Source organism: Sorex fumeus, unplaced genomic scaffold (assembly GCF_029834395.1).
Source record: "Sorex fumeus unplaced genomic scaffold, SorFum_2.1 ptg000008l, whole genome shotgun sequence".
Classification (NCBI taxonomy): Eukaryota; Metazoa; Chordata; class Mammalia; order Eulipotyphla; family Soricidae; genus Sorex; species Sorex fumeus.
Genome location: NW_026606065.1, coordinates 14,932,040 through 14,945,548, shown reverse-complemented (window position 1 = coordinate 14,945,548; position 13,509 = coordinate 14,932,040). Strand labels below are relative to the sequence as shown.

The 13,509-nt window shown below is 37.4% G+C and overlaps 1 protein-coding gene across 1 annotated transcript in view; it reads right to left on the bottom strand.

Moving 5' to 3' along the window:
• Window positions 1-6,871: 6,871 nt before the first annotated feature.
• Window positions 6,872-13,509, bottom strand: part of LMBRD1 (LMBR1 domain containing 1) — an 82,076-nt gene continuing 75,438 nt past the window's right edge. Inside the window, exons 15-16 of the mRNA XM_056109694.1 lie at window positions 7,649-7,740; window positions 6,872-7,335 (exon numbers count right to left, since the gene is read on the bottom strand). Of these exons, the coding sequence (XP_055965669.1) occupies window positions 7,219-7,335; window positions 7,649-7,740 (209 nt within the window). The 3' untranslated portion in view covers window positions 6,872-7,218. The remainder of the gene's footprint in view (window positions 7,336-7,648; window positions 7,741-13,509) is intronic.

Sequence of the window (13,509 nt, the reverse complement as noted above, 5' to 3'; positions counted from 1 at the left end):
GCATTGGAAACATTTACTATTATCCGTGCAATTGTAGTTGCTTGTAAAATATGGGTGTGTCACTCAAAGAACTCAAATTCATTTAAGTCCAAAATCCTGTACCTTTCCAGAGATAATATTGTCTGAGTGTCTACTGTGCCCTGGGTGGTGTGAATCTGTTTGATAACAAATACTGATGGCAATTGGTTAAACTTACTTTATTCTTAGTTATGTGTTTATTCATTGACATAAATGTTTATATGGTAATTAGAATTTATCAATTAATCCATTGTGGTTGTGAGTTGGTAAAAATTACTGGGTTGTGATTAGTCTGAACACATTTCTTTATATTATAGATGAAAAATTGTACTACAGAAACAAAGTATCTTTCTAAATTCACCCAGCTTCTAAGCAACTCAGTTTGGATTTCAACCTAATTTTTTTTCTACCTTTAACACATTGTGAACAAAGCTTATTGTAGATGTCTAATAGAAATTTATGCACTAAATTGCAAATTCCAGCCTCTAAAGCGACTGCTAATGCTACATTCAATTTTTTTTATATTTTGCAATGATGGTATATGTATAACTTTCTTATTCACTACTAAAGAAAAGCTTTATAAGTGTCATTTTTTTGAATTCACAATGTTCCCTTGAGAAACTGAAGAGAATTCTCTCACTCTTTACATTAAGCAGAAAAACAAAAACCCAGAAGACAAAGACTGTACTGTAAGCTTTTCAAAGTGAGCCAGCAAAAAAGTAATGTGAGAAGGTAAAACACAGTGGTTGTATTTTGCAATTAAACACTCTAACTCCAGTGACTGCTTCTAACCTTTAAATAATGTTTTATTCTTGCGTTTCATTATTTGAGTTCTGAAGTACAACTTAAAGAAAATAAGATTACCAGAAAAAAAAAAAAGAAAAAAATGAAGACAATAATAGTGGTGATTTATACTAAAAAGATTTTTTTTTTGTCTCGAAAATATTTTCTCTCTAGGGTATATTTTCTAAGCTTCCTTAATGCAATTAAATGTCTGGTTTTGAACTATTAGGTACTCCACATAGAGGGTGAAGCACAAGACTCTTCCTAAAATATAAAATGTTTGGATTCCTGCTGATTAAAGAAAACTATCAAATTAAAAAATACAAATAACAATAGCTAATAAATACTGACTTAATATACAATAGCTAAGCACTTTACACTAATTTTGGGCCTAAAATAAGACAAAGGCACAGCATTATTATTTTAAAAAATCATTATTGTAGGGCTCAGAGAGATGGAACAAAGGGTGGGTGCTTGCCTTGCATGTGGCCAACCTGGGTTTGATTCCTGGCATCACCCTGAGCACCACTAGGAGTGATCCCTGAGCAGAGCCAGGAGTGAACCCTGAGCATCATCAGGTTTGGCCCAAAAACTTGAGAAAAAAATTATTGTTATAATTTAGGTAACATGGTTATAATATTAACATTTATGGTTTTGATGTACAAAATTACTGCACCTCAATATTACCACCCAAATGGAGCCCAATAGGAGACTAACACCCAAGAATAGCCAAGATAAGTACCAAGAGGATTACTCCATTGGCTTTGAGGACAGCCGCACACGCTAGGGGAAAAGGCAGCTCAGATAGAGAAGGGAGCACCAAATAAAGGGTGTTGGGAGGTTATTCTCAGGATGGGAGATGCGTGATGAGAGTAGACTATAGTCCGAACAAGATTGCCACTCGATGTCTCTTTTGCAAACCACAGCACTCAAAAGGAGAGAGAGAACAAAAGGGAATGCCCTGCCACAGTGGTAGGGTGGGATGGGGGGAAGGGGGGTGGGAGGGATACTAGGACTGGTGGTGGTGGAGAATGGGCACTGGTGGAGGGATGGATATTCGATCATTGTATAACTGCAACCCAGCACAAAAATTTGTAAGTCTACAACTGTACCTCATGGTGTTTCACTAATAAAACTTTTTTTTAAAAAATGGAGCCCAAAACGTTTCATTCCTATTCTTTTTATTTCTACTCCATCTCGTTGTGGCTTCCATCTCCCAGCCCTCCACACACCCTCTTTCGGTAATCTCAGTTTTGTAGTTGAAGGTCAAGGGTTGTCATTCTTAGATACTGTTTCCTTGTTTTGCTTCTTTACATACCACAAATGAGTGAATTATCCACATTCCTGATGCATTTCACTTAACATGATATCCTCTGGTTCCATCCATGTTGCATCTTAACAGTATTCCATTGCATACAGAAATCACATCTTATCCATTCATTCGTCATAGAGCATCTAAATTGTTTCTATACACTGCTATTGTACTAAGTATTACAATGAACACTGCTGTTGGGGAAAAGTTTTTCTCCCAATGTGCCTGGACGCGTTGTGCACCAAGTCCGGGCAGACGTGGGGTGAAGGATGCTGGGCGCTAGGAGAAACACCCTCTGGGAGTAGCTGATGGCTGTTCCCTTTATTGCCAAATACACACATATTTTATAGTGTCTCAGCTTACAAGAAAGTCCAATCACATGAAGTTCAGCATGATTGGCCTATTACCTCTCCAACTCTGCTTTGCCCCGGTCCAGTCCCAATCAAGGCTAGATGCTGTAGTTATGAAGACTTGCTAAGCGCACGTGGCAGTTTCTGTGTCTAGGGCTCATGTGACTGGGAGGTCAAGTGAGGCTCAAGGCGGAACATCTGTTGCTGGCTCAAGGCCAAACATCCGGTTCTTGCAACTTTGCCCAGAGACTCTCTCTTGTGAGACTTCGCTTCTAGGCCACTTTGCAAGGTCGGGTCTTATCTGCTCCAGTGCTGTCACCATGCTCCACACACTGGTATGAATACATCTTTTTGAATTAATGTTTTCATGTCAGGGGAGGTATATGCCAAAAAGTGGAATCACTGGATCATATAGGAGTTTCATTCTAACTTTCTAGAGAAATACCCACGTGTTTTCCAGAGGCAGAAACAGCATTTCTAGCAACAGGAAATGAGGGTTTTTTTTTTAACCACATTCCCACCAATATTGTTTTGTGCATTTTAGATGTCATTCTTACTGATGATAACTGATGGAAGCATCAGAGTGGATCCCAGAGATTGCCCCCTTTTTTTTTTTCCTTTTTGGGTCACACCTGGCGATGCACAGGGGTTACTCCTGGCTCTGCACTCAGGAGTTACTCTGGCCGGTGCTCAGGGAACCATATGGGATGCTGGGAATCGAACCCGGATTGGCCTCGTGCAAGGAAAACGCCTTACCCACTGTGCTATCTCTCCAGCCCCTGATCAGCAGGAGCGATGGCACAGCGGGTAGGTCGGTTGCCTTGCACGCAGCCAACATGGCCGACCCAAGTTCGATTCCTCCGCCCCTCTCGGAGAGCCCAGCAAGCTACCGAGAGTATCTCACCCGCACGACAGAGCCTGGCAAGCCTGGCAAGCTACCCGTGATGTATTCGATATGCCAAACACAGTAACAACAAAGTCTCCAATGGAGACGTTACTGGGCCCGCTCGAGCAAATGGATGAACAACGGGAAGACCTTGACCTTGATTCTTTTTTTTTTTAATTTTTTTTTTTATTAGTGAAACACCATGAGGTACAGTTGTAGACTTACAAATTTTTGTGCTTGGGTTTCGGTCATACCATGATCAAATACCCATCCCTCCACCAGTGCCCATTTTCCACCACCATGGATAATATCCCTCCCCCCCCATCCCCCCATCCCCCCCCCCCCCCCCCCCCCCCCCCCCCCCCCCCCGCCACTGTGGCAGGGCATTCCCTTTTGTTCTCTCTCTCCTTTTGGGTGTTGTGTTGACCTTGATTCTTACTGATAGCAGATATCTTATCTTTCTGATTTGCACTTTCCTGATAACACCAGGTGATGAGCACTTTCTCATATGCCTACTCATCCTCTTCAGGAAAGTCTCTAGTTTCCTCTTCCCTTTTTTGGTGGGGTTATTGGTTTCTTTGTTGCTGGATTTGGGGAACGCTTTACACACCTCTTTATTTTCTGATGTAAGGTGCACAAACATTTTTTCCCTATTCAGTATGCTGTATATTTTACTATGTATTTCATGTATTCTGTAAAAACAATTTTGAATTTTTTTGGGGGGAGTGGGTCTTGAACCATACCCAGTGGCTCTGTATTCAGAGTTCACACCTGGCAGTGCTCAGGGACCCATGTGATTCCAGAAACCAAATCTGAGTTGGTCTCATGCAGGGTAAGCTCCTTAACCCATGTACTGCCCTGTGAAAACTTTAAAATCTGATGTAGTTACTTATAGAACTTCTATCTATATAGAAGGAAACATCTCTGAGCAGACAGGTGGACTTCCTTTTATCAAATATGAAATCTTCATCCTTTATGTATGTATATATGCATTATCTTTTCCTCTTAGCTGTTAGAAAATTCATAGAATTCAACGATATATTCTAATCCTTAATATTTTGCTGTCTTTTGATGTATTTAATATGTTGCTATTTATAAATTTCAAAATTTTAAATATCTATTTACTTCCTAAGAGAATTTGTCTAATGCAGCTTCTCCTTGCTTACCTTTATCATACAGTATTATTATTACCTTCAAAAGCATAATTTAATCACACTTTTTTGTCCTAACAGAAAATTTATTTCTTGATTTCCTTCTTCCTGTCCCTATCACTCATTCTCCATAAAGAAAATTAATACTTTTTCCTCTTAGATACTCAACCACTCCTTTTCAATCTTGAAATGTTTGTCAGCTATTTCCTTTGTTAAGTGCTATAGTCAAATCTATTATATTTTAACAAAACATCTAAAAATGTATTGTTGTTAATGACACACTTAGAATTCACTGAAAGGATTAGGAGCATATTTTAAATATATACCTTTCTTGTTTTTCTTGTTCCTCCTGCTTTTTATTTTTATTTATTTTGGTTTTGGATCTACATCTGGTTATGTTCAGAGCTTACTTGTGGCTCTGTGCTCAGGAAACCGTATGTATGGCAGGGCTTGAACCCAGATCAGTCACGTGCTGATCTCTAAGCATGCACTGTCATTTTCTACAGCATAGGCTAATGAGTCAGTGAATAAACATGGGTTGGCCATATGTAATACAAGTGCCCTACCCACTGCACTAACACTCCAGCCCTAATTTCTGATCCTGTGTATTAATGAAGTTTTCTTTCTCTTTCCTAATAAGCCTCAATAAGTGTCTGTCAGTTTTGATGATCCTTCTAAGAATAAATTTGCCTTAACAAAATACCATGCCTGGAAGTTGTAAAACTCATCAACTAATTTTCTCACATGGGGAAACTCTATAGTCCAAAATGAAGGTGCCAGCAGGGTTGGAGTCCCTAGTTTTCTTTAAATTGAAAATAGTTTTTCTTCTAACTGTAGTCTTCACAAGACCTCTTCTCTATGCATACATATGTCTCTTTTCTTCTTCTAGAGTCCAGATGAAATTGGATTAGAACCTGACCTATTGGAATCGTCTGATCTTAATCACCTCTTTTTATATATATCTAAATAAAGTCATATTCTCAGCTATTTGGGGACACCATCATAAAGGTTTTGGAGACACACAATTATACACGTCTATAAGATGCAATTAAAATGGAGAAGAGGGAACAAAAAAAAAAGAGGGGGATGGTGAGGAAGCAGACATCAGCATGAGCTAATTAAATTAGGTAACTGAGGTGGTAAAAAATAAGCAGGTCTGTACTGGACCATTTGTCCAAAATGAAAAAATAAAAACGGAAGCTTGGTGCGTCTAGTAAAAGCAAAAAAGGCAGGTCAATTTTCAACATGTTACAAACTGAAGTGATTTCCAGTTACTGAAGGGCAAGGAGACAACAGAGTGCTTAGAGTGCATGCCTGGTATCCTCCTGACCTAGGGTTCACTGCTGCTTTAGATGGTCCCACGAACAGCAAATAGCAAAGGGTATAGTCCCGGAGGCCCACAGCATCACTGGATGTGGTCCGGGCATCCTCCCTGCACTGACGGCCATGCAGCATCTCATCCTTCAGGACTTCAGCCGAAGTGGTGGCTTGGTTTACTAAGAATCACTGGTGGAGAGCTCTTGTGTATTGCCTGGGAGACAGCCCCATCCCCATTCCCTATCAAAAAATAATTAACTTAAGTTTGGAGGTCACTAAGAGATAATCTAGATAGAAATGAAAGTGAGTTTATCAAGAAAGAAAATATAAAATAAAGAACTGTAGCACTATAGCACTGTCCTCCCGTCGTTCATCAATTTGCTTGAGTGGGCCGAGTAACGTCTCTATTGTGAGACTTGCTGTTACTGTGTTTGGCATATCAAATATGTCATGAGTAGCTTGCCAGGCTTTGCCATGCGGGCGAGATACTCCCAGTAGCTCTCCGAGAGGGGCGGAGGAATCAAACCCAGGATTGGCCCAGTCGGCCAAGTGCAAGGTAAACACCCTACCCGCCGTGCTATCGCTATTATTATATAATTTTCCCTATACTTTGAATCCAAATCTTTAAAATGAAAACAAAAAGGTGAAAAAGAATTTTAAAACAAGAAATTATACACCCCTTTACTGATTATGAAGTCATTTTTACTGAATTATTCTTAGAGTAACCCCATTTATGCTGGAGTACAAAATTTGAAGTTAGTTACCTAAAACAATATTTTAAATAGTTAAGAGGTGGTAAAATTATCTAATGGATCAATTTCTGAACAACTTAAATCTTGGAATGCCATGGTCTGAGAGCACTAAAGAGTTTGAAATCTATTCCTTAAATCTATGTAGTTACTAATGATTTGGTGCAGGAAAGAAGTTGCACATGGGAATACTTATCAACTACATTGTGAATACTGTTGTGAATAGTATTTCTGAATATGTATTCTGAATAATATTTGCAGATAATTATACTGTAAATTTTGACATTACTCCAGAGACTGAAAGGCACAGATACAAGTGATTAATTTTGTTTTTTGAAAGTAACAAAGAGAATATTAATTCTGGGAGATTTTAATAAATTTAATACTACTATACATTGGAGGAAAAAATGTCTACAAACATTCCCTCATAAGCCAGTAGTTTTATATTTACACAGTATTATTACAGCAAATTTAAATGTTAATCTATGATACAATACTGTTACTTCAGAAAACATAAAAAATAGTTTTTTTAATAGCCATGCTCCCATGTTTGATGAAAGCTAGTTGATTCATTCTAATGTTAGTTTAATACTTTAAAAATGCATATAGGTATTCACTCAGCTTAAAAAAAACACTTTGAGAAAGAAGGTTGTCAGACAGAATAGGCAGAGGGCTCATCATCACTTAGGTCTGATTCATCTTCGTTTACTCCTTCAATGACTGATTTCTTCCCTTTACAGCAGGACACAACTAATCCAATTAAGAATACCTGTGAATGTGAATAGATGGCAAGTTACTTCTTAAATCTAAATCATCTGCTAAGTAGTAAAATCCAACGTATTACTTTTTTTTTCTTTTTGAGTCACACCCGGAGATAAACGGGGGTTAATCCTGGCTCATGCACTCAGAAATCACCCCTGGCGGTGTTCAGGGGACCATATGGGAAGCTGGGGATTGAACCCAGGTCGGCTGTGTGCAAGGCAAACGCCCTACCCACTATACTATTGCTCCAGCCCCTCAATGGTATTACTTTGATATAAAGTTATTAAGGGCCAAATTATCTCTTGGATGCCAGTACTTACCAAAAGGAAGGCCCAGTTGCCAAAATAGTACGCAGCGCTAAAGAACCAGAACTTGTGAAGGAACAGGTATGTCCGGGTAACAGTGCACTGATCTGTAAAAGTAAATTCAGGATTAGAATGAAAGTTTCTTTCTTAAAATAGATCAGTAATATTTTATCTAAAAGGTTCTTAATTAAAACTAACAATCAGGGCCTATAGTACTATGTGTGTGTGTGTGTGTGTGTGTGTGTGTGTGTGTGTGTGTGTGTGTGTGTATGAGAGAGAGAGAGAGAGAGAGAGAGAGAGAGAGAGAGAGTGAGAAGGGAAATACCTGCCTTGTCTGCGGCTAACCTGGATTCTATCCCTGAAGCCCCATATAGCACCCACCCTCCAGGATCAATCCCTAAGGACAGAGCCAGAAGCCCCGAGCAGCAGGTGTGGCGCCAGAACAAAAACAAAACAAAAAGAAACAAAAGGGAGGAGTTAGAACAGACACACAAAATACACATAAGAAACTAGTACAAAAAACTTTAAGCTACCAAGAAGAAATGAACACATTCTTAGGATTCATCAACCTCCAATGCAATTCTATATGCAAGCAACGCATTAGAAGGGGACGCAAATTCTACAATGGATCTCCACCCGGGAGACTGGCACACATCTCAACTTGGTTTGTGAGAATGTGTACTGTGGCTGCATCCCATTCATATGTATTATATAGAACTATAGCACACGGATAGACAAAAACCAATGAAAACAAACCCATAAATAAAGAGCACAGATCTTTGGTTATATAGGGAGAAGAGGAGGCTCATAGAATGTGGTATAGGAATAGTTGTGATTTGTTGGTGGTTGTGGTATAATAAGAGACACTTTTTAAAAGTATTAAATTATACCTCTACAAGTCATAAATGTTATTTCAAGACTATTAAAAGAATAAAATTCTCAACTCAAGAAATGCAATGCAACACAACACAACACGACACTATACAATATTTAGCTTGATAAAGGAAGTGCCTATGCTCTGGATTCTGACAGTCTTGGTGTCCAAATATCTACTGCGTACTTTTCTGACTCAAGGATATTTAAATCTGTAAAAATCTTTTAAAATAAAGATCATTATACTTCATAGGTTTGTTCCATGGGAAATGATAATTATTATTTTCTTCTTTTTTATTTTTTAAGGTATAACTAAATACATGATAAAGAACAGAATGTTTCAGAGTTACTCATGTGGGACCAAAAAACAAAAAAAATCTAATGCTTAACTTAATTATTTTAGAGTCTCTCCAATATGCCAAACAATAGCAAGGAAGATAATTGCTTAAGCATTAATATAATCAATACTTTGAATACATTTATTATTTTTCTGTCTTTAGAGTTAAAACAGATATAAATGCGATTGAGTTGGGGGAGCTTGGGAAGGAGGAGTCTTGGGGTCTTTGGGAGAGGAAGGAGTACACTGGTGATGGCTATAATGTCGGAATCATGAATGTGAGAACTAATTATTAATAGCATTGTAAACCACAGATTCTTAACATAAAAATTTAAAGACAAAATATAAATGAATTTGATGAAATTCAAATAACTTAAATCAGGAATAGTATACACTGCTAAATAATAAAACACCTTTCCAAATAACTGATTTGAATGTTTCAAAAATTAAAAGAGAAGCAGAATAAATTTTCTGTACCAATTTCTCTTTACAATTATTTTACCAGTAAGAACAGTATCTTCCATGACATAACTATTGTATGAGCTCCACTGTACAAGTATACACTTGTTTGTAAAAAGGCACTTAAGTCTTCAGAATATTGCTAATCAGATAATCTTAAAATAAACACAACTCCAACTACCAATTTTCAAACTTAGGGATAATTCGGGAGTCAGTATTTGATGAAATTAGAAATTCTGGGGTTCATGCATGAATTAGAAGCTAGAGGCTGAGTGGCAGAAGCAAATAAAATCAAATTGTGTTTTCCGAGGGATCAAATAATATATTTAAATACTGGCTTATACCCAATAATTTATTTTGCCCATGATTGAAAAATCTATCTAAAATATTTCTCCATTATGTTACTTCACATGTTCACTACTTTCAAAAGTCTAGGCTTTGGGCATAACTTTCTAAAAAAATCATTTTGAGGCTTGCTTTGTTGTAGAAAATGACTTTATTGTAGAAAACAACTTTAGACTACAAATCCACATATTCTGTATGCACCTAAAAGCTCTTTAGTTTTATCTTTGTATGTATATTCTAAGGGCTTAGTATCCATAGGAGACTTTTGGTTATTAAGCCTTAAGCAAGCATTTCATATTTAGGAAATGGTTCCACATTGAGGAAATGGAGGGGGGCCTCTCTCTCTTCACCATCTGCTATCTTCCAGCTGTTCATAAGAATCATAGTTATCTAGGAGATCAATAAACATTCTTCTAGAGTTAACTGACTAAAAATTTCAAAGTCTGTCCAATTTAGTCTGATCTCCAAGTAAATTTAAGAGGTGGCATATTCCATTTAGGAATTGTGTTCTAAAGTTTCAAGTGGTCAAGAGACTTCTAACTTGCTTTTTAAAAGGGTAAGTGAAAGTTCCAATTAAACTAAAAATTACATGCTAAAAATGAGTAACTGAAATAGGGACCCAGTTCGTTTTTCCTCTGATAAAAAATATTAAAAAAAAATCTAAATTAAAAGAGGCAAGAAAGGGCATCTGGAGCATATAAATTTAATCAAGACCTTTGAATACAATTTTACTACCTTTCTCTACTTCTCACTGATCATCAAACCAGAAAAATAACAGAATGTACAATTAAAAAGTTGCCGTTCATTTAATGTCTTCATAAACATGAATAATAAATTAGATATTTATTCTCTCCAACTAAAATACTTTTGTCACTTTTAATGTATGTTGATTATCACTACAATTTACTATGATAAAATGGCATCTTTTGCTATGAAAATATTTAGAAAAACATTTAGTGTTAATTTAAATGACAAGTTATCACCACGTTACACCTTCACTTGAAATTACCTTAGAAATAATTAAATTCTGTATTTGTACCTTATAAGATAAATCCTAATAATATATATAACACATACAGAGATTACTTTGAGAAAATTAATGTGCTTTGGAAATAAATTCTAAAATTTAGTGATAAAATAAATAGGACTGGAGCTATAGCACAGCGGTAGGGCATCTGCCTTGCAGGCAGCCAGCCCAGCCGAGCCGGGTTCGATTCCTTCACCCCTCTCGGAGAGCCCAACAAGCTACCGAGAGTATCTCGCCCGCACGGCAAAGCCTAGCAAGCTATCCGTGATGTATTCAATATGCCAAACACAGTAACAAGTCTCAAAATGAAGAGGCTACTGGGACTGCTCGAGCAAATTGATGAACAATGGGAGGACAGTGACAGTGACAAAATTAAAGGAAGGTAATTTGTTATGTTCTTCATTTAAAAAAACTAGTATTTGGGAATGAAGCGATACTAAAAAGGGTATGGCACTTGCTTTGCTTGCAGTTGACCTGGGCTAAGTCCCTGGCATGTCATATGGTTTCCTGAATCTGCTAGAAGTGATTCCTAACTGCAGAGCCAAGAGTAATCCCCTAAGCATTGCCAGATGGGGCCCCCAAACAAACAAACAAAAGGAAACCCTCCCCCACCCTAAGGGGGAAAAAAAACCCCAAAAGACAAAAATTCTACCTTCTACAGAGTAAAAGTATTAAAGTTATACAAAGTCAAGATTTGGTTCTTCAGTCTACTGCTGCAATCTGGTGTGAGTCATTTAACTTTTAAGTATTAATGTCTTTGTTACATTGAGATAGTATCACTTCTAGTAGAAGAGATGGGACAAACTGATCTTCTGAGGATAAAATTTAGAGGAAAATTTACATGTGATAAAAAAAGAGCAGAGGTTCAATGTATAGGTATCAAAACCATATTTGAGCAGGAAGCTGCGATCAAATGTCTAAAAAGTCTATAAACTTATCTAGATTGGTCTAGATTGGATTCCAGAAAACTTAGAAAATTTACAAATAATTAATCTCTCTATATTGTCTTAGTTTGATTTTTATCAGAACAATCAAAACCTAGAAAGTCACCTAGAACAACTTTACATCAAGGAACAATCTGAATGTTAAGTAAAATACAAGAAAAATGATGCTCTGATCAATACTTAATTTTCTGCTTTATATAGCAACTTCACTTAACAATGAACATAATGCATCAAGGTTTTTCACCTGGATGGAACCAGACAAAGAAATCAATGGAATTGTCTTTTGAGTCCATGCCTATCCAGAAATTGTGTGACTAAAAATTTGGATTTCCATATTCCTCCCCTCTGAAGAAAATTCACTATCCCGGAGTCTCCAGTGTTTTAAAAAAGTAATACTTTCTACAGCAATTTAATAAAGTGGACTTGAGGACATTATATTAGTTGAAATACGTCAAAGGAGACAAACGCTGTATGATTTCACCAACATGTTGGGGTTAAAAAACCAAGAAACACCAAGCTTATAAATATCAAGAACAAACTGTCCCTGAGTGGGGTGGAAAATGGGTTGAAGAGGTCAAAAGTTATAAATGTCTAATCATAAATTAGACAAGTCATGAGGTCATAATGTCTAGCATGGAAACTAAAATTAGTAGTATAGTACTGAATATTTAAAGGTACTAAGAGAAAGATCTTGAAAGTTCCACATTAGGGCCAGAGAGATAGTACAGGGGACAGGGTACTTGCCTTGCACACAGCCAACCCCTGTTCAATTCCCGCATCCCATATTCTCCCCTAAGCAACACCAGGAATAATTCCTAAGTGCAGAGCCAGGAGTAACTCCTGAGCATAGCCGGATATATTCCCAAAACAAAAACAAAACAAACAAATGTAAAAGTTTTCATCATAAAACTTTTCCATCAAAAATCTTTCTCCCCACTATGGTGATAGTCATTAAGTAGATTCAATACAATTATCACTTCATAATATACACAAATATCAAATCTTTATGTTGGACACTGAAAACTGATATACTGTTTTATCATTATACCTCAAATAGCACTGTAGCACGATACTCCCGCTGTTCATCGATTTTGCTCAAGCGGACACCAGTAATGTCTCCACCGTGAGACTTGTTACTGTTTTGGCATACCAAATATGCCACGGGAAGTTTGCCAGGCTCTGCCATGCGGGCGGGATACTCTTGGTAGCTTGCCACGCTCTTCGAGAGAGACGGATGGAGGAATTGAACCTGAGCTGGCCGCGTGCAAAGCAAACACCCTACCCATTGTACTATCACTCCAGCCCATACCTCAAATAGCACTGTAGCACTGTCCTCCTGTTGTTCATCGATGTGTTGGAGTGGGCACCAGTAATGTTTCATAACAAACTGTGAGACTTGTTGTTACTATTTTTGGAATATAAAATACGTCACGCATAGCTTGCCAGGCTTTGCCACGCGGACAAGACCCTCTTTGTAGCTTGCCAGGCTCTCTGAAAGGGGCAGAGGACTCGAACCTAGGTTGGCCGTGTGCAAGGCAAATGCCCTACCCACTGTGCTATCACAAATAGAAAAAAAAATTAAACTCCCCTTTGGCTAATATATTAAGTCTTTTCTGTTATGAAGCTAGAGACCAAGGTATGCCCACATTCTTAAATGAGTTTTGTGCCATCACTATCACTTTCTGTTCTAGTTTGATAATAGAATCAAATCAAACTATCAATATAAATGTGCTACTTCTCAAGTGAAAGATTTTAATTTTATAGTATTTAATCATGAAAAATTAATAGTCTTGTGAAAACAAAGATTTCTGGTCTAAGATAATATACCGAGCAGTCATTTGTTTTTTGTGCTTCACAAGACCTCTCGAAACACACTGTTATAGGAAGAAGG